Source organism: Protopterus annectens, chromosome 5.part1 (assembly GCF_019279795.1).
Source record: "Protopterus annectens isolate FY-2018-M chromosome 5.part1, PAN1.0, whole genome shotgun sequence".
NCBI classification, from domain to species: domain Eukaryota; kingdom Metazoa; phylum Chordata; order Ceratodontiformes; family Protopteridae; genus Protopterus; species Protopterus annectens.
In genome coordinates this window covers 65,338,296-65,362,661 of record NC_056736.1, presented here as the reverse complement: position 1 = coordinate 65,362,661, position 24,366 = coordinate 65,338,296, and the positions used below count along the sequence as shown (strand labels likewise).

Below are 24,366 nucleotides of genomic sequence, written 5' to 3'. Positions count from 1 at the left end.
CCATATTGCTACAGCTACTGCAGTAGTGATCAATCCAGCATCTACTTTTATGCTAAGTTCAACTTGCACATCTATACTTTTTCCATAACCAGTCAGAGGATTGCATCAATTTTGTCCAAGATTTTTACTGTCTGAAGCTACTGATATACACAGATACATATTTAAAAGGTAGTTGTTGAAGGCACTGGAAAAGGGATGGAAGTGAAATAAAGATGCCAACTCACCTAGGAGGTGGTATAGTAAGACCACCTGGTGAAGGCCTAGTATCACTGCAAGGAAACAGCAGAATAGTTGGACAGGCACTTCACTTTACCATGCAGAACATTTTTTAGTTGCTGAAATGTGTGTGCATACAGAAATAAGTAAAGATCATTGGGCTAGTAATGCTGGACTTGTACAGCACTGGAAATTGCCAGGGGGGAGTTAGAAGCATGTGCAGATCTCTCAACAACAGAACAGCCACATCTTGGCTTGTCTCCCTTTCCCACTGTCCTCTGAACACTGGTGGAATTGGAATGAGATGTGCTAAAAGGAAATTGAGGGCTTGAGAGGCAGAGGAGGATGTAGGAGAAAAAAATAAAGAAAAACACCTTTTTAAAAGACTATACTGAAGACTTAGGTCTTTTCTAAGTGCAGCATCAGTATTAACATTACAAACTATGTATGGTTATAGGTTCAGAGGAGGTCACTAGACTAGCAGCCCTATAGCTTTTAAAAGCATAGCTGCGTTAATCCCAAGAATCCTCTTTTGTCCTTTTTGGGTAGTTTTCAGAACTTTGAATAGCAATCAAAGCAGATATGTGATGTACAAAAAAGGTACTAATAGCCTTCTGGAAATGGGCACACCAGTACTAAAGACATATCAGGATGCCTTCCAGCCAACATGTTCATTTCCTGATTCTCAACCATCAGCACCTAAAAGACCAGATAGATTCTGTAAGGTACCTGATGAACTGAAATACCTGTATAGGATTCTTGTGGTTGAAGCCTGCTGCTCTCTCTCCTTGGATAAACCATCTAAGCTGCTCTCCAGTGCTAATGCCCTTCCCACTTATAAGGACAGTAGAGCTAAGGATAGGTGGGGAAAGGTCTACACCTCCTCCACCCTAGCATTCAAAGCTATTAACTACCAGACACAAATGCCCAAATACCGGTGTATTATTTTTAATATGTAACCTTGTTTAACTGTAAACTTTTACATTCTGGCGAATCCTTTGTATTTCATGTCATTTAGCATCATTATGTAAATATTTGCTAAATGCATCTTTGTTAAAATAGTGCATAACTACTTGTACTTTTTGTAACTGTACTAGAGTTTTTCTCCCCGGGTCTCCGCTGAAAACAGTATTCCAACAACTCAGTCAGACACTACCCAGTTAACAAATGTAAATAAAAAATATAATAATCAAATTTATGAACACAGTGGGTCTGTGATTAACACCAGCTACCCCTGTCCATGAGTGACATTGGAGCTACCTCAGGGATGAATTTGTGCTCTTCCATCCAATTATCTATGTTGCATTTGAATATGATTAAGGAGGAGCTCTGTTGTATGTGAATAGGAAATCTATTCCAGAGAAGCAACAGTCTCTGGGAGACACATCTGTCTCTCCAGCATGTTCTGTTAATGTCGCAAGCTAAGTTGAGATCCCTAGAGCGAGTGACTCTTGTGCCATTTAAATTGTGGATGTGAAGCATTTCCATTATGGCAGGGTTGGAGACTGCTCTATAGGCCAGACACAAGTCACCTCTCAGCAGCCTATAAGATACAAAGTAAAGTGACAGGGCTTTTAGCCTGTCTATCTAGGTTATGATTTGGAATCCCTGTATTTTTAGTGAGAAACCTCTGAGATCCCTCCAGCTGCTGCACATGTCTGATGTGGTACATGCAACAGGGTGCATTATACTCTATTAATGGTCTGATGAGGGTAGAGTACAGTGGCGTTATAACATCCATTGACCTGGCTTCTGTGCCCTTGCTTATAAGAAGCACTGCGTAGAAGGCTTTCCTTATCACTGTGGAAACTTTGTAGTCTGAGTTCAGATTACTATCAACCTGTGTTCCCAAATCTCAGACCATTGGGTTGGAACTCAAGGGGGTGATGCAATTTGCAGGAAATTCTGTTTTGCCAAGGGGAATAATAATTAATTTTTACATTTAGTTTTAGACCATGGTTTTGGCACCAATAATTTGTTTGTGTTAGCCTTTCTTGCAACATGTTGATATCATTGGGAGACTCAATGATTTTTTCCCAGTTTGCAGTCATCAGCGAACTTGAAGAGCGAAAGGCCATCTACTTTGCCCTGGACTTCTGAGAAATAGATGCCAAACAGTAAGGGCCCAGCACAGACCCTGTGGTATTCCACTGGTGACAAGTCTACTGGTGGAGGTGAAGTCACCAATTTTGACAGTTTGTGTTCTGTTGGCGAGCCAGCTGGCTATCCATCTAGTAATGTAAGGGTTAATCTCTATCTGGGAGAGTTTCTCAATGATGGCAGACTGGCCAATTGTGTCGAAAGACTTGGCAAGGTCGAGATAGGCAATGTGCACTGTCTTACCTTCATCCATGGCTTTGATGACATTCTCAAAGAAGTCCACCAGGTTTAATAAGCATGATCTATGCTTAAAGCCAAACTGGGTTGAGTCCAGCATTTGGAAGTCGCCTATGTCCTTGTTAAGGTCCATGATAATTCTTTCCATAGCCTTGCAGATGAGGCTGGTTAGACTTATGGGTCTGTAGTTCCCAGGGTCAGTTGATGGCCCCCCTTTGTGCAGGGGACTATTGTTGCTGTTCTCCATTCAGCAGGAACATAGCCAGTTCTCAAGCTATGATCAAAGAAAATGCCAAGTGGGTCTGCTAGGTCTTGTTTTAGACTGTTTACTAAACAACATAGGATATTACCTGGTCCCATTGAGGCCATGTTTTTGGCCTTGGTGAGTGCAGAGATAACCTATTCATTAGAGATACTAGGCAGCAGGCTGGTGCCAGGTATGCTTTGGGATATGGTAGGTGGGATAGGGGGGTGAAGTTTGTGCTGAAACTGTCAGCTAGCAGGTTGTCGAGATCTTCCAGTGTAGTATGTGTGATCCCATCTACAATCAGTTCATAACATAGCTGGGCATTTCCTTTTAGACTTTGGACATAGTTAAAGAATACCTTATGATTATCCTTGACTAGGGATGCAATTTTAATTTAATAATTTGCTTTAGAAGACTGTATAAGATTTCTGATTTTCTTGTTTAGGTTTAGGAGGGAACTCTTCCTCTGAAGAGTGATATCCCTTCTTTCTTTTGGACAATGGTTTCCTCCTCTTGTTATGTCATTTGTGGATACTTGAAATCTAGCTTATTTTTATGGGATGACCTGGTTTTGATCTGATCAGGTACAGCAGAGTTTATGCAGTCGCTTAAGTGTTTGTACAAGGGGTTTGTATACACTTCTGCATAGTGATCACTGATGTATGCGATTGTGGGTGGTATGAAGCTTTTTATACCATTGCTTAGTAGGCTGTAGTTAGCTTTCGTAAAGTTTTTTATAATTTTGTTCCTGTGAGGGTGTCAGTTGCAGACGTTTCTTCAAATGAGGCTGATCTGACCTAACCAGGGAGGGCATCACACATGGGGAAGTATAGTAACCCCCCGCCATGTTGGTGAGTACTATGTCCAGGACATTATAGCCCCTAGTGGAGGTGCAGACTACCTGTTCCAGACCATTTGTGCTAAAGTACAGGAACTTCTTGGCTAGAGTGTTTTTGTTTTTGCATGTCCCCCCAGTCTATGAATAGGTGAAATTTCCCATGACTAAGGTGTTGGGCTGTATGACGAGGGATTCCAGTAAATCATAGTAGGTGGTGTGCTTATCCTGGTTCATGACAGGTGATCTATAGCTAGCAAGGATGTGATATGGTACTTTCCCAATAGTTAAACTGGACATGGAGTAGTTTGAGACTGGACAACCGGCATGACTCTCTCAAAGTGCATTTAGTTTTAATGAAGATGGATACTTCTCCACCTTTGGTTCCTTCACACTCATTTTGAGGTCTGAATGTATGGAAGGCATTGTAGCCTTGCACGGCTGGGGCTCTCTCAGTGGTCTTGAACCATGCCTCGGTAACTGCACAGATGTCAGCATCCTCTAAGGTAAGGAGTGCTTCCAGGGGAGTCCAGTGTCGTGTTTAAACTCCTAACATTAAAGAGCACAACCCTGACTCTGTCTCAATTAGATTTTATTACGTTGGAAAATTTGTTTTGACATTGCCTAAAAAGGCACTATGGAGGAATGCAAGGGCCTTTGCCAGTATCCAAAAGCCTCGGGGGGGGGGGGGGGTGTGGACGACAGATGCAGACCATCTCTGGCAAAGCAGCAAGGTCTGTCTACCATATTCTCCCAGGCTGACAGATACTGGATCCTGCTGGACTGACACCACAAGCTGAGCAAATTGCTGGTCAATATTTTTTGTTTATTATTGTGGCATCATCCTGAGTGAGGGTAGGATACTACTTAGGGCTAGGGACATACCCATCTGGGACATACAATCAGAGACTTCCATCATTTCTCTCTTCATATAGTCCAGAGAGGTATATCTCAAGTCATTCATTCCAACATAGACTATAACAGAGTCATAATGATGCTTGTTGTTGAGTGACTTGAATGCATGCATGATTTGTCGGATCCTGGCACCTGAGAAGCAGCTAATCATGACCTTCTCCTTGTTCAGTCTCATGAGGGGGACATCTGTGTGTCTCGCTATGGAGTCACCTATGACCAAGATATTTGATGTGTTTTGCCTTAGGGGCTTATTTACTGAGACAAGTGTGTGTGCATGTTGATATGTGTAGTGGTTTCTTTTTGCTTAGTGGTGCGTGTGGATGGTGTGCATTAGGGACGTCTCTGTCCTTTTGGTAGGCTTTTAGTGAGTACCTCTAAGCATGTTGATTTATGTGTCGTGACATTATTTTGTGTGAGAGGTGAGATTTGCGTGAGAAGTGAAGTGTGTGTACTGACAACCTGTCTGATGTCTAGTTTGTTTTTACATGACAAAATTGACTCCAAATTCCACACTGTATTTGCATCTTTCACATAGGGTGCTACTTTTCTTTACAAATAAATGGCTGCCAGTATACGTGAGGCAATTGTCTCAAGATGCCCATATCAATCAAGCTGGGAGGAGAAATGATGGGAAACTGAGATTTTTCTGAATGTGGTGTTTAGGAAGAAAGTGGGTGAGCTGGACTTGGCCATAAAGCAGTAATTCAATTAAATACAGTTAAAGTGCAGTGCTGGCTTAAAATATACTTATTTTTCAGTTTCTTCAGTGGGTGCCTTGGATTTCAGTGCAGATGCACTCCAGACTTCTGGCTAATGTTTCCAAGCAGCAGGTGTCACACTAGAATGTTTGAATTTAATCATTTGCATCATTAAATCAGTCTGATCATAGAGCAAGAATATTTATAAAAATCCAAACAATGTTCTGTGCCTCACCAAAGTCCAGTCAAGTAAAAAGAGAGAAATAAGCATCCAAAAACCAAAAAGACTGGACACTGCTCGAGTACCAACACCTTCTATTTATTAAAATAACAGACATACAAATTATGAGCGCTTTCGGGCCTCTGCACACACCGCAGCCTGAAATAATGGAGTGGAATGGGAGAAGGATGCTTCCTCACGCCTGGCACATGTATTATGTGCATTACCAATTCAAAGTCCCAGCACTTTTCTAATTTTAAAACTGAGTCTAAAATTAGACATGGACTGACTCAAAGCCCTGTCACTATACTCAACATCCTTTAGACTGCTAAGAGGTGACCTATATCTGGCATATAAGGCATCCTCCAACCCATTACTGCTGGATTTACTGCACATCAGCAAGTCAATGGCATTAGAAATACTTTGTCTATGGATCTAAACCTCTTCTGCAACATCAGCAGGGACAGGTACATCTCAAAGAGAATACTGTTGCTCTGGAACAGACTCCCCACCCACATAAAACAAAGTTTATCCCTGTCTATATTCAAGCGCAACTTAGATCTATGGAAAGGAAATAGAATATTTACCCCAGGACTGTCTCCTGTACTATTACTAATGGACAGAGGCAGCTCCTAAATGCTTTATCCCATTTATGGGTCCCCTCAAAATGTTTTATGGCATGATCCCAGTTATTCTAATTAGGGGTAATATATAATTATCGACTATGGAATGGGTAAGGTCAATCTATAAAAAAATGGGATAGGTTATTTTGAGCACAAAAAAGGGAAATTGGCTAGGCTTAAAATGGCCCAGGCTACCCTAGTACTTACCTTTGAACCAAGTGGCCATTTCACTATCTAAGATAGCTCAGACAGCAGACACTCATTCTACTAACACTCTTTTAAATATCTATTATGTATTTATGTTCACATTACTGCTTAGTATCCTATCGATTCCATGTGCCCATTTCTAAATATCTTCTAGCAAATGCCAAACCATTACAACACAATGGCATAAATACCAAGGAAAGGAAAAATGCAAGGAAATGACATGGCATTCAAGTACAATTATAGCTGTACAGTATCATACTTGAACATGATAAAATAATGGTAAAGTTGAAATTCATAACTATCTAGTATAAAGTATTAAAATACAAAATACACAAGACCATCAAGACATTTGAGAATATTTATTCATAGGCCATGTATTTTGAACCTGGAAAACCTAGACATAATCTTCTGGTGTCCACATGCAGTCAAACACCACCTTGCCACTAGTCTGAATCAGACCAATTATTTAAATGTTTACTCAATTTCAATCCCCCCCCCCCCCAAAAAAAAAAATAATGCTAATCATCGATCAGAGATGCTTTCAACTGGACAGTACAGCAGACTCTCAAGTCACAGAATGAATTTGGTTTTGTTCAATGTCTCACTAAGATTTTATTTTCTTTCATTTAAACCTTCTCCAAGTGGAAACAGATGACTTGTATGTAAGTGGGTTTGAAGGCCATTATGACAAGTTTCAGTTGGGTGAATGTTGCAATTAATACAAATTCCATTTGTAAGCATATCACCCTAAAACAAATACTGTTTGATCAAATGTGGATGTTATACAATTTAGTGACTTTAGTGTTAGATTTTAGAATGAAGCATTACTTTCTTTTGGGGGGAAGGGGGGCTATGGTTATGGGGTATGGTGCATTTCATATATGACTCAGGAGGCTTTTTACACTGTGAGCAATCCAGAATAGTGTTTTCTTTTTAATGAATGTGTGCATTGTTGAATGTATTCCTCAAAATGTTTTCCTAATTTCATTTCTGACTACACGGACCCTATTCAGTCTTCCCCCTCCCCTCAAAATATTAGGTGTCCTTCCCAGAATCTGCCTAGGAAAACTGGTTCTCAACCCTTGCGTAATGAGTCTTGTTCAATAGCAGAAGTAAGTTTTTCAGAAAAAAAAATCAATGAGCTGTTTAAACAAGAAAACACACAGTCTCTAAAAAGCAACATGTCCTAGGACTTGTCCGGGACAACAGAGATGAACAAGTCATCTTTATTATGGTTTGACCATTCCTGTCTCTTCTCCAGAATAAGTATATTATTTACTTATTTGTCTTTGTTTACCAGAAAAGTCCAGCTGGATAATACCCATTTTCAATGGAGCCTCAGGGATTACAAAATATGTTTATGGGTAGTTTAGCAGGTACTTAGAAAGGGTTTGCACAGACAGTTTAACACCCCCTAAGTTGTTCTAATTTTCTAATGAAACCCTTTTCAGCTAATATTAGGACTGACTGCGCATATTCAAGGTGAAATTACTATTCTGTTCCCAGATTCTGCTTCAACAATGGGGGAAAACAGATAAATGAACCAGTTCTAAGGACCAATTCTGATAACACTTTTGAAGGGAAATATGGGTTGGTTCTAAACAACAACTCATCCTTGTGAAAGATTAAATAGGGTTTCCTACAGTTAAATGCTTGTAATTAAGAGATTCTGCAGGCAGAAGAGATGACTAGCAAGAATAATATTTTCTAAGAGAAGACTTTTAAAGCTGTTAAACCAAACAGTTCAAATAGCAAATCCACAAGCCTGTCAATCATGAAGCTCCAGGCCTACTAAGGATAGTTATAATTCCAAAGCAGAAAGAAATGCAGAGCGTCTTTAGAAGCCATTTTAATCAGCTGGTTCTTGGCCACAGTTCTACTGTGCACCCTGAACATGGGAATAACAGAGACCAAAGTCTGTATGTATCCAAGGTATGCCAGAATCATCTCCATCTGACTAAATGGAGAAGCTATTGCATGTAGAAAAGTCTGATAACTGGAAGACTTACGGACAGCCTCTGTCACCTCTGAGACATATGCTGAGCGCTCTGTTGGGAGTAAGACATCTAAATGAGGATCCAGGCCCTGAAGTACAAGCAGACTGTAGTCTCACCCTTAGAAGACTACTTTGGTTTGTACAGGGACAGCCTTCAGCACTGACAAAGAACCAAAAGACTAAAATTGCAAACTTCTCAGCCACCAAGGTACAGCAAGATTAAGCTTGTTTGTGACAAATCTGGAAGCAAAGGAAAAGTAGAAAAAAGGTACAGAATCTTATCAGGTATGGGATGGAAGACAGCATCCACTAGCAGTCTCCCTTTAACTTGCTAAAATGAGCAGAAAAAAAGGAGATGACAGCATTCTCTCATGGGGTGAACAGTCAATCACTGTTATGCCAAAGTGTCGTAAGAGATCATGGACAGAGGAGTCTTGAATCCTCTCCTCTAGCAGAAGACTGGGGCTGCAGTCAGGGAGTTTGTCAACACACATGCTTCTTCTAAGCTATGATGTCAGACATGTACTGGCTTCACTACACGCAGGTTTACAAGTTCACTCTGTCCTCCACATTTATGTACCACAGTGTGGACTGGTCATCTGACCTGAGGAGAAAGGCTTCTCACCTCACTTCTAAATGGTGAATTTTCAAGGAAAAAAGCAAAGCAGCACAGCTTGTAAGTTCAACTGCATGACACACAAGCACACACATACTCTTCCCTCTTCAGAGTCTACTTCCCCTTGAGCATGACACAGCTAAGATGGTCACAGACCCTACTAATGAAATATCCATAATCACGAAGGAAACACATTAACCAGACAGAAGTTAACATCTGCAATGACATAGGTGGAAAATACCAACCATTCTAAATTCTACTGATAAGGATTCCAACACCTAAAGGCATTTATTGAAAGTATGGAAGCTCTGGATCCATTGGCACTTCACAATCCACAGCAAAACAAACATTCTCAAGCATGCAAAAAAACCCCTTGTAGAATGTGGATGCCATTAAGTTATTGAGACTCAGCAGACTTGCAGCCTGGGCCCTCCAACCAATGTTACTCACTAAGCAAAGGCCATGACCTTCTGTTTCCTCTAAGTGAGTACAGATGAGCAACAGTGAAATAGGTACAGCCCTGTTCCAAGACGGGCAATTTACAGAATCACAAAGAACATCCCATTTTAAGAATATCTGCCCTTTAGGGTCTATAATCATTGGAATGCCCAAGTTAAGGATTCTACAAGAAGCCCCCACAACAGGACCATCAGCAGCAAGTCATTTAGGTAAAGAAGCACACAGATTTTCCTTTGCAAGGCATCTGCCTCAATGGCTAACACCTTATTAATACCCTGGGTGCAGAGTAGAGATCAAATGGTCCATGGTACTATTTTATACTGAAAGTGCTGCAACCATGGCTTTTAAAAAGGCTGACCCACATTTGACAGACAAAAAGGTGATAAGTAGACAATGGGCATATACCTTGGGTCAAACCTCAATCAAAACTTGGAAAAAGACTCCATGAGGGGACACTGGGATAGGATATGAGAGTGCAAGCACTGGGTACAATCATAAGCTCAAATTCCAAAAGGAAGCACTCCTGCATTCACCAAAAAAGGTTCGACCAAACAGTTGACTCAAGTTCACTATTACTCTGCAGTCCCTGCAAGTGTGGAAAGGCCTAAGGATGCCTTCCTAACCCTGGTCAGAAAGCACTATTGCAGTTTGGTTTTGGAAGGAAGGGCAAAAGAAGAATGTCTGAGAAGAAGTATCTTTGGTCTTAAATGCAACAACTGAACATGTGCCTGAGAACTCTAAGGATCATGTTTACGTACAAAGGCCTGTTGTAAGCATGCTCATCTGAGCACTTAAGCACGCACCCCCCTAAAGTCAACTAATAGAGGAGCACCTCACCTGAGCCTCCTGTCTTTTGCCAAACACTGATATGAGCTCAATTCCTTGCTAGTCAGATGTGAGCTGGGGGCATGCAAGGTTCATGATGCTACCTCATTAGTGGTCATGGCAGGGTTAGGCAACTAATGTTTGGTCTCCAGTACCTCACTCCCTCTTCCACAGCCCTGGAATTGTGTAAGGGAGCCTCTTGTCAATACTTGCATGAATACCTTCAAATAATTGCAAGTTCAAAGACTTCAGGTAGGCATCAAGATTTTGCCTTCTTTGGTTGAAGCTTTGGCAATTATGGCAATGACTCACGTGATTCATTACTAACTGAAAAGGCAGTGTTAGTCAGGGTCCTGGCTTATAATCTGCAACCACAGAAACAGTGCAAGACAAGGAGGCATGTGCTTCGGCAGTCATGGGGATGACAGAATAAAACACAGTCAAACTAGCAGGAGAAAATCTCACTGCTGATGACAACAGAGCATTTATTAAGTAACAAATGCATTTTATTTATTTGCTTTGGAAAAAAAACATGAAGATTCAATATAACACACATTTATTTACCTCAGGTTTAAAAATGACACTATTTGTTCTCCTGCCAGTAAGAAAACATACAGTGTGGGAAAGGTCTACGTATCCAAGTGAAATGAAGGTAAGTGTTGAGCCTTCTGTTTTTTTTAAATGTAGACTCCCATGATGAAAACACTGTTTTTTTCTACTCTAGCTGCTTATTTACACTCTAAAGTATTTTGTTTATCTGTTGCAAAATACTTTCCAAAGCAATACAGCAAATAAGGTTATAAGCAAGGATGACTATATCAAATGAGTGACACCTGCACCACTGTCTGTTTTCAAGAGTTCGGAATTAATGGCCCAAAGCTGATGCCTGTTAGAAAATGTTAAGTGGAACTAACATAGCTAAACTGTGTGCAGTTTCACTATTTTCAAGATTTTTCAATATCTAATGGATATAACAAACATTTTTAAAAATATTTTGTTTCTCCACTGGAATGTTAAACATATAACTAACATATGATGTAAATGGGGAAAAAGCATATATTCCTGCATGTTGACTGGTATTCCCAAAATAGAAAGAAATATGCTGATGTTAATGCAAAAATATCTCTTCAGAATACCTCTTTTCACCTTGCCCGAAGTGTTAGAAACAAATATCACTGCTTTAGACTGTGCAAGCAGCTCTGTTTTGTGTTCTAACTGAAATCTTCAGCACTCATAAGACTTTGGGTTTGATATTTCATTCAACAATTTGCCATTTTAACCCAAGATCTGTCAAGCTCTGTTATCTCTAATGAGACTTGACAGTTCCAGGGTGCAGTACAGTCAAACTCCATTTTTTTCAAAGACACCTTTATCTATAAGTGGCCTTGTAACAAATGATGTGAAATGAGCCTACACCCCTTTTTTCATTAAGAAGCTTGAAATACTTTTGCACTTTTCTACCATCTGTGGTAAGATGGAACACATGTCAAAAGGAAAGAGACTAGAGACACAAAAAAAATCTAAAGGACTTGTTACTTTCAAAATGTCCACTAACATTACATTGACATTAAAAATGAGCAAGTCAAAATCTCTATTCGTATCTGAAATTCCTGACATCTAAATATTTAAGGTACAAAGCTTATGCAAAGCACATACACTGGCTATGCAAATGTTCATGTTCTATCAGTTCCTGCACCGCTGTTGCTGTGATACTTGAAAAGATCATCTGTAATAAAACTTGATGGATGCAGCTGATGCAAAGATTAAGATGAAGAAGGAATGAAAGGCAACATACATTCATTAATACAGTTTTTTTGAAAATAAGTAGCCGGTGTGTCAGGTTTTCATCAAGCAAGGTGAAAAAAACATTCTTACATGTGGCGACATCCTCTGCTCAAACAATGCCCCGAACTTCTATATGAGCTAGAAAATTATGAGCTGTGACAGTTTATGTAGCCAATTGTCATTTTGCCCATGGTGTTCCCTACAGCAACACGCCAAAGCTAAGAATCCATCAATTTCCACCTCTATGGTCAGTCAGTTTAAATTAGTTAAGCCATGTCATCTTGCATAGAAGGAACTCTTAATTGAGAAATTAATGTTCAAGTCTTTTGCTCTTCAGACTCAGATTTGCAAAATCTTGTGCTATAAAGTGAGGAGATAAAGCAGAATTTATCTTCCTGGGCTCCTAATACTAATGTTGCATGACGGGTTTACAAAAAGGAAAGAAAATGGGAATTTTCTGTTATTAATACCTGCCTCTTTGTCTATCAAATACGTATAGAAATACAGGATTCCCTTCTGTTGCTTAGGGAAAGCTCTTAACAGTATGATCTCTTACACTGTCTTGGTTTCTACTGCAATGCAGATTTAAGAAAAACAGTTTAAAGGCTTAATATTTTATTAAGGTTTGTGATGAAATAAAAATTTCAGAAGGTTATCTTACAGATTTATTTTCAGCAACTATGTAAAGTGTATCAGATATTTTACATACTAACACACAGGGGACTACCCCTGCAGTGTTTACTACCAATTCCTCTTTCTCCAGGTACTACCTACTTACAAGGGCAACAGGCATGAAAGTTGGTACAATCTATTTCCTCTATATTCTTTTACCTTGTTTTTCCTATACTTACAGAAGCAGGTCAAAGCACTAATGTTCGAAAGAAAATGCATGGGCAAACTTAAACAGACAACTAGGTCATGTTATATGCAGACTACAGATTTGAAAGCTAAACAGGAAATAATGATTTTATGACCAAAAGAAATCACCTTTTATATGAATGAAACTCTACACAATGCAGTATCCATAAATGAATTATACTGAACAGAAAAGTAAAAACAAAACAAAAACCGATGAACCGAAACAAGGTAGGAATAACCCACTATACTCCAACACAATGGCTTACGTTCCACAACTATATAAAACAATCCCATAAAACAGTTCTAACATCAGTTACATGGTCCATGTCCTGACATGCGCACTTGTACTGTTTAGTTAGGTAATGTCTGAACTGTTTGCAATCTCCGATTTCAGTAGGTAGTTTGTGGAATGAAGTTTAGTGGATGGAGTTATGAGAGTGGTGTTATTAGTGAATTGGCTTCCTGGGTTGTAGCATGGGTTGGATGTAATTATTTTGCTAGGTGCGCTTTAGCAAAGGAATGTGAAGAGAAGGGAGAAAGGAGGAGGTTGAACCTGCCTTGAATAGCCATTTAATTTGCCTTTTCCAAACTAAATTGAAGGTGTATTTAATTTGCTTTTTCCAAGGTACTGCAGTGATGTTCACACTGAGGGGAGGTAGCGATGAAATGGGCTCCCTATTGAAATGGTGGCACTTAAAATGCCGCGTGCCAACAGACCGGAAAAAAATAAGACTGAAAATCCAAGAGAAGATCAAATCTCTAACATCACTCTTTTTGCAAGGGAGCAAGCTCCCCTGCACCCCCCAATGTGGGGGGGGGAGGGGGCAAGACTCGCACAGCCAAAGTTGTATATACCAATTCCAAGATCACCATACCTCACAGAATAAGGGATACTCTGGGAAATGACCATCTTTTACTTGGCATATCTTATTTAAGTCCGTTTTTTCATTCATTCAGTCTCTGTATGTTTCAGGACTCGCTTTATTGGGTCCCAACATTTTAATGGTTACCAACGAAATGTCAGATTTTATTAGAAAGAGATTGTAAGGTGGTAATGTTCTTCTATAAGACAGTGACACACAGAGATAGGCCATATTTTAGTTGTGTAAGCAGGACACCTTAGCCTAAGGCTGCTCTAGCAGGATGCAAGTGGACACGAGAGAGCATTTGGGCCCAGAACAGAAGGTAGTTGATTTTGGACCTGACTTTTTGAATGTTGTCATGGAAGCTGACGCATTGGTCAATCCAAGTGTCAAGGTACCTAAATGACATGGCTTATTCAATTAGGCTATTGTCCAAACTATTAATACAGAGAGGGCTATTTGTATCAAACAGCATGGACTTTTTTTAGGGTGGAGTAGTAGTTTTTTTTTGTTTGTTTGTTTTTATTAGAACAAAGCCAATTGTTTAGTTGTGGAAGGTTAGTTTGAAACTGATTTTGGATGATGTAGTGAGAATGGCATGGTAGAGCAAGAAGCAGTTTATTTAAACTGAGAATAGTACTGGCATAAAAAATGTTCCCTGAAGAACCCCCGGAAGAGGAAAGGCTGTATCTGATAGAGCTGTAAAAGTTCAGGTGGTCAGGAAATCTTTGAACCATTAGGGAAATCATATTAGATTACTAGGCTACTGACCCGGAGGTCATTTTAAGCCTAGCTGTTTCAACCCAATGTAATACTGTAGAGGTACTAGTCAACACCCAAGATTGCATTTAGTGATGACTGCCCATGTCCAGGAAGGCTGTGGTCGCTATCCCCAGTAAGAATTTATGGTGCCCCATCCACTCATCCACAGCTTATAATGATTTTTTTTAAGTGGGATAATAGCATGGGGTAGTCAACCAGGTCAAAGGCCTGGGTAAAGTCAATGAATACTGCACCAGTGAGGTTACCTTTATCTATGTCAGAGAGGGTGTCATCAGTGATCGTTCAGAGAACAGTAACGGTACTTCAGCCTGCCCAAAACGTATGCTGCTTCTGAGAAAGAAACTGGTACTTGTCAAGATAAGTGGTGAGTTGGTTAAAAATTACTTTTTCAAGCATTTTCCCAGGGGCAGAAAATACTGAAATGGGAAGGAACTGACAGGCTGAAGAGGGATTGTGATCTTTTGGCATAGGTTGGACAAAGGCCAATTTCCAGTTACAGGGTAAGATATTGGTTGTGAGACTAAGGGTAGAGATATGTTTTAGTGAGGTGACTGAAATCTCTACAGTCGTAGAGAAATAAAGGGCTTATGTTATGACCAGAGGGGAAGTCTAGAGGAAATTCTTGTAGTAGAAATGCAATTTGTTTAGTTGTGATTTCTGAGAAGTAGAAAGGTTGGAAGCTCTCGGAGATTTGGGTGAATTTGTGTAGAACAGGATGTAGTGTTATACTGCATGGGAAAATCATAGTACTCTGAGAAAATCATCAGGTATTAGGATTTCAATAGAGAAAGGCATGTGGCCAAGAGAGGAAAGCTCTTTAGGTGAAAGTACAGTTGTGTAATAACCTACATTAACAGTAGCTGTCCTACTTTTCACTGTTGCAGTATTCCTTATAAAAGGGATTTCCTGCCAAGGATAGCTGTATATCCAGCCAGCATTCCAAATCTTTAGGCACTTACACACACTGCACGTCAGATATATGTCCTATGTCCGAAGCATGGGGTACATAAGTGATGTACAAGTGCCAAATTCTTGGAAATGAACAGCCCTAGAAGAACCAGAGCAGCCCGAGAGGAAGAAATAACAGAACTTGTACGTTCAGAAAGGGTAGAAATAAAGGCACCTTGGCAAGACAGCAAAGAAAAAATGAAGAGGGAGATGGAGGGAGGGACTGAATATTACAACAGTCAAAAGTAGGACATCTACTGTTAGAATAAGTTCTTATACAACTGTACTACATTCATCCTTATCACTGTTATGCATAAAAAAAGGAATGGTCCAAAGAGACACTCTATCTCTGTGAAAAAAACTGAAAAGGAGGCACCGCCGCAACAGCCTGCAGCTCATAGACTTTCTTGACAGAAGTCAGAGTCACCAATGAGAAAGACTTCCAGGTACACAACAGGAAGGTTGAAGAATCACTTGGTTCAAAAAGTGAATGAGTCAGCTTCTCATAAACAAAATTATGTTCCCAAGGAAGAGGGATTGGCTTTCTTAGACACACAACATGAAGGATGAGTTTCAGAAACTGTTTAGTCTCAAATCTAGAAGAAAAAGGTAGATCCAAAGGCAGAGAAGCAGAAATGGCAGACAGATGGGCTTTAGTATGCCAGGCCAGAAGTGAGCAACTCACACAAATACAGAATTGTAGGAATACCCACAAGCAGAGGGTCCTGTTCATGTCTGTGACACCAAACAGAACATTTCTTCCATTTAGCAACAAAAAAATTTCTAGTAGTGGATTTTCTGGCCTCCTGCAAAACCCAAAGCATGTCCTCAGAAAACTGGTGTCAAAAATTAATGTTATTTATTATTTTATTGATATTTGTTGTCCAGGAAAGTCTACTGGGTCAGAATAACTCATTTTCAGTGGAGGCTCAGGGAAAAAGCTCCAGTAACAAATGAAAAATTACTACAGCAAACAACTAAACAAAAATTATTTTACAATAGGATAAGAGTTACAGTAATAACAAACCATACATTAAAACAAGATTTTGGGCCTGTCCCACATGATCACATGTAGGACCCTTGGCAAAAGGTGATAAACATACAGGAAAATCCTTTTCCAAGAAAAAGACATGGCATGTACTCTCCAAGTCAGAGGACTTGGCATTCTGAACAGTACTTGGGAAGTTGTCTGTTCAGAGGTGATCTACTTGAGGAATATCCCAGAAAACCTCCCTATGCATCCATGACTGAGGATCTTTCCTGGACCTGCTTAGATGGTCTGCCATCAGAATGTGGTCTGACAGAAAGTAAACCACCTGAAGAGATAAACGATGACAGATAGTAGTTGTTTGGGGGATGAAAAGGGTTATTTGCTTTGATCTGTGGTACTTGGGTTTATTCTTAAATACAGCTTGTTCAGTAATGTTCCATAACTTAGTGTACTGCTCTCTTGAGTTAGGAGTGGGGAATTTTTCCGGAACTTCTAAGCTTCATCACAAAAATGAATTTGAGTTTACAACTCTTTAGAAAAACAGCGAGTCTTGTTATTTTTAAACAGCCCAGAGATTATGGGAAGATCTAGTAAAAGTTGTGATAATATGTTGCAAGTAAAATTTAGATTGGAAAGACTGAAAATTGGGGACCAGTCAACTGTGACAAGATGGGCTTCAGACTAGTTATTTTTTTTTTTTTTGGGGGGGGGGTAGTCTGTAGGAAATAATTTTAAGGGGATATTTTATTTTTAGATTTTGTATTTGAAATTTTAAAGGGCAGGGGTCATTTATGATACTGGATATGTTGTTTAGTTGGGAGGTAATTATGCAATCAAGAAGTGAGTAGTGGTTAGTTTTAAAATTAGGTTTGGTAGGCATAACTTCAAACTTTCCAAATGGTGACTAACAAGAAGCTCTGAAGTGAGCCTAAGACATTTTAACTTGAAGTCCCCAAGGATAATTGTGTATTTGTCTAGTGGGATGTTGCTCAGGATGTTACTCAACAGAGCTGTCAATTTTGCCAGAGAGGCAGGGGGAGGTAGATAGGCAACTACAACATAAAGATGATGGTAACCCTTGGTTGTAAGTTTAGAAGAATCCATTTGGAGTTGGCTTCTGCTACTACATATAGGCGAGAGTTAATCTGTGTAGCACATCGTTGTCAGTATGATAACCATGGTAGGAATCAACGTGGTAGTTATAGCCTTTGGAAAAATGGTTTAAGTTGTGGCTGTCATTTTTGAGTCAAGATTTTGCAATGGCAATGGTGAGAAGGTCAGGCTACAATGAAGAAAGAAAGGAACTGATTTTGCAGAGAATATCATGAATGCCTTTTGGTGCTGCGGTAGCATTGCTGCCTCACAGTAAGATGCTGTCCGCTTCGACTCTCAGCTAGAGCGTCTTCTGCGTGGAGACATGCGTGAATGGGCGCTCCTTCGTTGAAGGTTGTGCGTCAGGGCTGGCAACTCGGTACGTAAAAATCAACTGCCAATCATTAGGGGACCGGAGTTCCGCTGTAGCGATCCCTAACCGGGAAAAGCCGAAAGACACAACAACAATCGTGAATGCTTTTTTGCATTAAGAAATGCACAGGGCAGAGAATTTAACATTAAACAGTATGGACTTTTTGTTGGAAACTGCAAGGCTGCTGGTGAGGTGCAGGTAGTGGAAGGCTCACTGTATCTGGAAAAGTAGAAATGGGAGATGTAGATGAACTGTGCAATACTGAAAGAGTGATGGGATACTGGAACTTGGAGAGAGTAAAATACTGCATTTGTATATATCTACTGTCGAGTTTGGGGAAGTGGGAGAGGGAAATTTGATTGAGGCTTACATTTACTAGTAGAGCAAGTGCTAAAGGAAGTAGTGGTAAAGTGACCTGCTCTATATCTGAGTGACAGGCTGGCTAAAAATAGAGACTGAAGAAAATAAAGTAAGATATTTTACCTGGACTAATAGAGTATGTTGGGTTGTTTTAAAACAAAGGAGGAGACTGAGAGCCTGGACAGAAAATAAGGCAGTGGTAAAGGAAGAGAATTACATTAATTAGAGATATGAAGCTATCACAAGCAGATGGGTGAACCCAAGATCTATTGTAGAGAGGAAGCGGGAGGAAAATGAGGTCATGGGCCATGAGGAGATGATCTAGTTATGTGGGACTGTACCACAAAGAAAAGAAGCCTAAATATGAACCTAACCACATCCGACATGTTCAGGTGAAGCTGCCATTAGACAAAAGTGATCATACCACTGTGTGTTTTTTAAAAGAATGTTAAGAAAATAAAAGTTACTGTGTGGGACTTCTTGGTGTTAAATTGTGCTTAGCTGGGGGGAAGTGTGTCAGAATGAGGTGGGGGGCTAGCTACATGGCATAGAAGCATAAAGCCCATATTCTGATGAAGGCAACCAGAGTCTGTGAAGCAGTTTGAATATCTGTAGGAGCTTGCAGGGGAGGATGCAAATGAGTATCTGCTGTCGGTTTGCCTATACTGAAGAGAGGCATGTAGCAATGGCTCACCACCTGGCAGTCACCTAATAGGAGCACTAACTGTTGCACCTGTAAGCCTGTTACAACATAGTTCCTGCGTGCATGCATGTAAACTGAGAAATGCTCCCTGTGGCCAACAGCCTGGAAGCAAAAGCTCCTTCAAGACAGGTTCCATGAAGTGTTTACCCAAGATTGCTAATCCCTATTCTCCCAGACACTATTAGGACATTCATGGAACTTAGGCAAAGAAGCTACAAACTATCCCAAAGAGGCTGTCAACAGTCTGAGTGGCTCCACAAGAGAGAGACCATTTGAAGGGGGGATATATTGCCCTCATCAGTTTTAGAAACCTGGATCTCAGCAGCCTCACAATTTACTTCCTGGAAAGACCACTGCTAGAGTGAGAGACAATCATGTATTCTTACATCCAGGAAAACACACCTACATTCGACCCAAGGCAGAAGGGAATGAGTGAATAGGTAGGTGAGCAATAGTTATTGTGCAAAGAGGTCTAAGCTCCTGCAGTGGTACATGGCAAAGGAAACATCAGGTCATGAATGACCTTGTAGGGGGGCCTTGTGTGAGCATCATGCTAAGTCCTTCAGGGAATGCTCCCACAACTGCAAACACCAAATGTTGCTCCCCAAGGCTTCAGTTCTACACCTTTAAAGTCAGATGCCACAGCACAGCAGAGCACTGCTCACAGACTGAATGTATGTAAGTGAGAAGGGGTCCGTGGGTCAGCGTGTTGCATGGAAATCTGTAAGAGTCTCTTCAACTGCAGCTGCTGCTGTTGTAGCTGCCTTGATTCATACAAAGTGAAAGACGTGCATTGCCAGAGTGAGGAGTCTACTACTGTGCCTCTGCTGAGGACTCAAGAACTAATTTCTCTCAGTCTGTGCAAGATGGCCAATCATGTCACAGATCCTCAAACACAGGAACGGTGGCACTGACACACAGGCACATTGTAATGTTTCTAACACGACCCCCCCCCCCCGCTTCCTTGACTGTCAAGCAATAATGGGCACAAACTAGATATCTCACTAGCAGAGAGACAGAAGGAGACAGGGAAAAACTAAATGTACTCTCTGGGACAGATGCAGAAGGAGGTGACTTTGGATGAAGCTGGGCTTACAGATCCTTGATCTTTTCTCATGTCTATGACCTTAGCCTAGGACTGTGCATCACATGAGAAACCATTCTGCTGAAGATCCTTTTTTTGTCTACACCTGCTGACAAACTAAGGGTACCTCATTCAGATTCAAGCTCTCAAGCTCATTTATTCACTAATGGCATGGATCTACCTGATCCACTATAGAGAGATGCACTGGGGGGGGGGTTCATTCAGGCAGCTGTAAGTATTGCTTCTGTACTCACCAGCATCCTGGCAATGAGAACAAGTTATCAATTTAGACTTGCCCCTTCCCTGACTGAAGAAACATGCAACTCGCATCACTGCATGAGCCATAATGCCTTCTGTCACACACTCCCATGCTCCCGTGGACATGTGTGACAGAAGGCGCAAGCACACATAAACACATGCTCTGGTGCACCACATGCCATCCAGAGGTCCCGCACCTGCCTTCTTCCACGGAAAGACTGCTACAACGTATTTATTTATTGCACTGTTTAATAGGATATTCAAGTTAGGCAAGAAAACTACCCATTTTCAGAGGAAGCCCAAGGAGAAAAGTTCAAAAATATAAAAGACAAAATGTATGATAAGGTGTACAGCATACATAAATATGCACTTTTCTGTTAGCATTGTGATAAAACTTCTGTGATATAAAACATAACTTATATATGCAGCTTCAGAACATTTATTCTGACATAATATACATCTGCAAATTGTCAATCAATGGGTTTGATATTAGTTGTGTTTAGGACAGGAGTCTATAAACATGAATCTGCAATTTCTAGGAATTATTTCCTAGCAAAAAAAATGAAATTTAAAATGTATGTATAAAAATAGATGAAAATGACAGAATGTGTAGAGAGACTTGAAAAAATATAAACTAAAGATATTCAGCACTAAAAGATAAAATGCATTTCTTATACTCATCAGACATACTACTTAATGATGCAAGTGTGTTTGCTTATGATGACTAATGCACCTGCACTGGAATCCCAGAGAAGATGGTTTGGGGATAAGTGCCTACAGGTCAGCGTCATGTTCCCAGATGAAGGATTTTGATCTAGGTATAGTAGCTCTCTTCTACGGTGACAGTGTGCATGAAACCAAAAGTACTGCCTGACACCATGGAAATGAATGCATGGAACTATAGGCACATCTAACATGCAGCATCCGGGCATCCTCCTACAAAGGCAGCTGCTAAGGATAACAGTTGGAAGAACTCCTATGCAGGTCATGAAGGCCCCTACATTCAACCACACTATGTGAATCATTAAGCTTTTTAAGAAATGGGAGTATGTAGCTAAAATAATGAGTCTTGTGGCAGTAAAATAGGGACTGACTAGTGAGGTCAAATCTTGAGTCTGCGGCAAGGAAAACTATTTCATCATATTAAAGTTGTTAAAAGTTAAGTTGCTCATGTGCAGTGTATGTGTTTGTTGCATCTGCATGGGATGAATTATGAAAAGGATACATATGTGCGAGTACTGTTGCATATGCGGTCTATTACCTCACAGTTGTGAGTATGCACACTTAAACTTTTATAATTTTAGGGCAGATGACTTCTGTGAATCGGGATGCCTGCATGCCAGGCACAAATTGGAGGACATTTTATTCCAAGAATTGTCTGGTTCTGCATAGAGGGAACGGAATATCATTTCTAACAATACTGCAACAGTGTGTCACTATAAGATTCCAACATAAGAAGACAATGCACAAGACAGGATACACTGCACTGCATATTGTGTGCAGTACAGGTACGTAACGTGCAGAACATATTTAGAGGAACAATGTCACGGGCAAACTTGGGTGCACAGGCTGGTACAGGGCAGTATGTGCACTGCTCACTTAGGGGAGATCAGATCGATAATGCCAACACTACTACTTACTGCAGAAGAATAGTCTGACATACAAAGTCTGACATCTTTCCACCTAAGTGATGTGCCACTCGAGAACAAAATGCCCATTGATATATCACTGGACAGACTAGATGATGAAGACAGATGACTATTTAGCCTGCTGCTACCATCCCTCCAGCATATTATGAGGTTTGCATCACTGGCAGTATTAAGGGTATAGGCTGGTTAATATGGCCTGTTCAATGTGATGCACAACCTTACCTCTTGACAAGCATGTTGCACAGAAAAATGGTCAAAGTTTGACGCGAGGCATTATCCATGCTGGTCATTACATTGGCAAAGTTTACTGCCACCACATACTGGCCAGCGAAGCAATGTGTCCCTCACACACATACTTTCTGTCTTTGAACTACATGAGTAATGTTTCACTCCTCTCCTGTGTACAGGGAATTAGCTCTTATTTGTGGAGTTCCTGGTTTTTGACTCCCACCAAAAATCTATGACAAATAAATGCAAGCTGAGCTCTAAACAGACCCAGCCTCTAACCTACATAGAATCAAACAGTAATTTAGGACAAAAACTGAATAATAAACATGTAGGATGGGAAATATTTAAGGAAGACAGTTTGTGTCTTTCAGCTTTTCCCGGTTAGGGGTCGCCACAGCGGAACTCCGGTCCGCTAATGATTGGCAGTAGATTTTTATGTGCTGGCTTGCCGGGCCTAACGCACAACCTTCAACGAAGGAATGCCCATTCACACATGTCGCCACACAGAAGACGATCTAACTGAGAATCGAACGGGCAACGTCTGTGAGGCGACAACGCTACCACAGCACCACCACCGCAGTTATTTAAGGAAGACAGTAGTACTGAATATCTCTGTTTCCATATTTCACTACAGGATCAGGTTTTGGTGCATTTTTCTTGAAAGAGACATTGCTTGAAAAGTGTTTAATCAAAACATCCTAGCTGAGATTCTTTAAGAAAAAAATACCCCTGCATGCAGTTTGTAATGCAAACACTGTTGTTGCCATTAGATTTAAACTAGCTTATTTCATAGCATGTAGTAAGCGTTTATGTCTGTGTTACCAGCTGGATTATACCTTCCTGTAAGTCTAATCAACCAGATGGCAAAAAAAAAACAAAAAAAAAAATATTCAGAGAGAAACTGAAAAAAGTGCCTCAGTCTTCCAAGTAACCATATGACAAACACAGTCACTAAAAGGAAAATTTCCTGTGTGTACAGAACATAGATCTCTCAAATGTAGGCCAAAACCTGCCATTCCCTTGTTGTACACTGTAAAGATGCTAGTGAACAGACTTAGAATACAATTTGCTACTCATTGTTCTCATTTTAATACCAACATGTAGCACATGTAAATGCCATTCACAATGTCCATTACCAACCTCTGCTGGCTTTGTCTAGATGATTAAAGTCTTCAACAAATCTCAGGACATCAGGATAGCGCTCCTCACAAATTTGGGCCAAAAAGTTCAGCAATGTCGTTTTCTGATCTGATGATTTTGTGTCCTTGAGCTAAAGAGGAAAAAAAACATTTCATTGCAAATCTTTTCTCAGTAATTAGATGTGCTCTAAATATTCTGATAAGGAAGATTGCCTCTATACAGACTTGCTTTGGAGATACTAACAAATATGACTTTCTGACACCAAGTCGACTTAATTGCTTTAAGAGATGGGTTTAACTAGCATGTCTGTGTGACGAAAGTTAAAACTAAAGATGATTATCAGTAATAGTCCTGATTTAACAGCGTTATCAGTCACTTCACATAGAACTGTATTTTAATTGGAATGCAGCTTAAGCATTTACAAATCTGTTAAAGTGTAAACAAGAGTTTGCAGTAAAATAAGCAAAAATTAACTTATAAAATAAAATATTAAAAATGAAAGTAATCTATACACATATTTTTGAATAGTTTATTTTGCAATGGTTTGCTATATCATGTCCTTCCACAAGGATCACATTACACAGCTGCAGAATACACAGAACACCCAAATTACAAATGTTCTAACCAAAATATACCCATTTTCAGAAATATTATGCTATTATCTATCGAAAACAATGGATTATATATTCATCACAAGAGGTGATCTGTGTGGGAAACATGCAGTAGGTAAAAAGAAGTTATGTATTCACCATAATGTTCCATCTGTGTTGTCCATTTTCATTCTTTCTCAACTAATGGATTTGAATACGATCCCTCAGATCCAACTCGGCTGTTACTAAAGCTCACAGCAACAAACAACTCTTGAGCTTCTCCCTTACCCACAATGCAACAACCTCAATTACCTCTGATCTTGTTTGCTGACTTTAGTAGAATGGTATATGTATATTCAGGAGAAAAAAAAACAGAAGCCTATATCTAGAGCTTAATGTAAGGACAGAAATGTCCTGTAACCACAAATTCTTCCAGATGTTTTCAAGGATGGGGGTTGGTGGGAGGG

General features: G+C 40.2%; 1 protein-coding gene across 3 annotated transcripts in view; it reads right to left on the bottom strand.

Annotated features, from left to right (window-relative positions):
- The window catches only part of DIAPH3 (diaphanous related formin 3), a 4,946,160-nt gene that overhangs the window by 1,295,662 nt on the left and 3,626,132 nt on the right, over window positions 1–24,366 (bottom strand). For all 3 annotated transcript variants that reach the window (XM_044072887.1, XM_044072888.1, XM_044072889.1), the window contains one exon: window positions 23,310–23,439. In XM_044072887.1, the coding sequence (XP_043928822.1) occupies window positions 23,310–23,439 (130 nt within the window). The remainder of the gene's footprint in view (window positions 1–23,309; window positions 23,440–24,366) is intronic.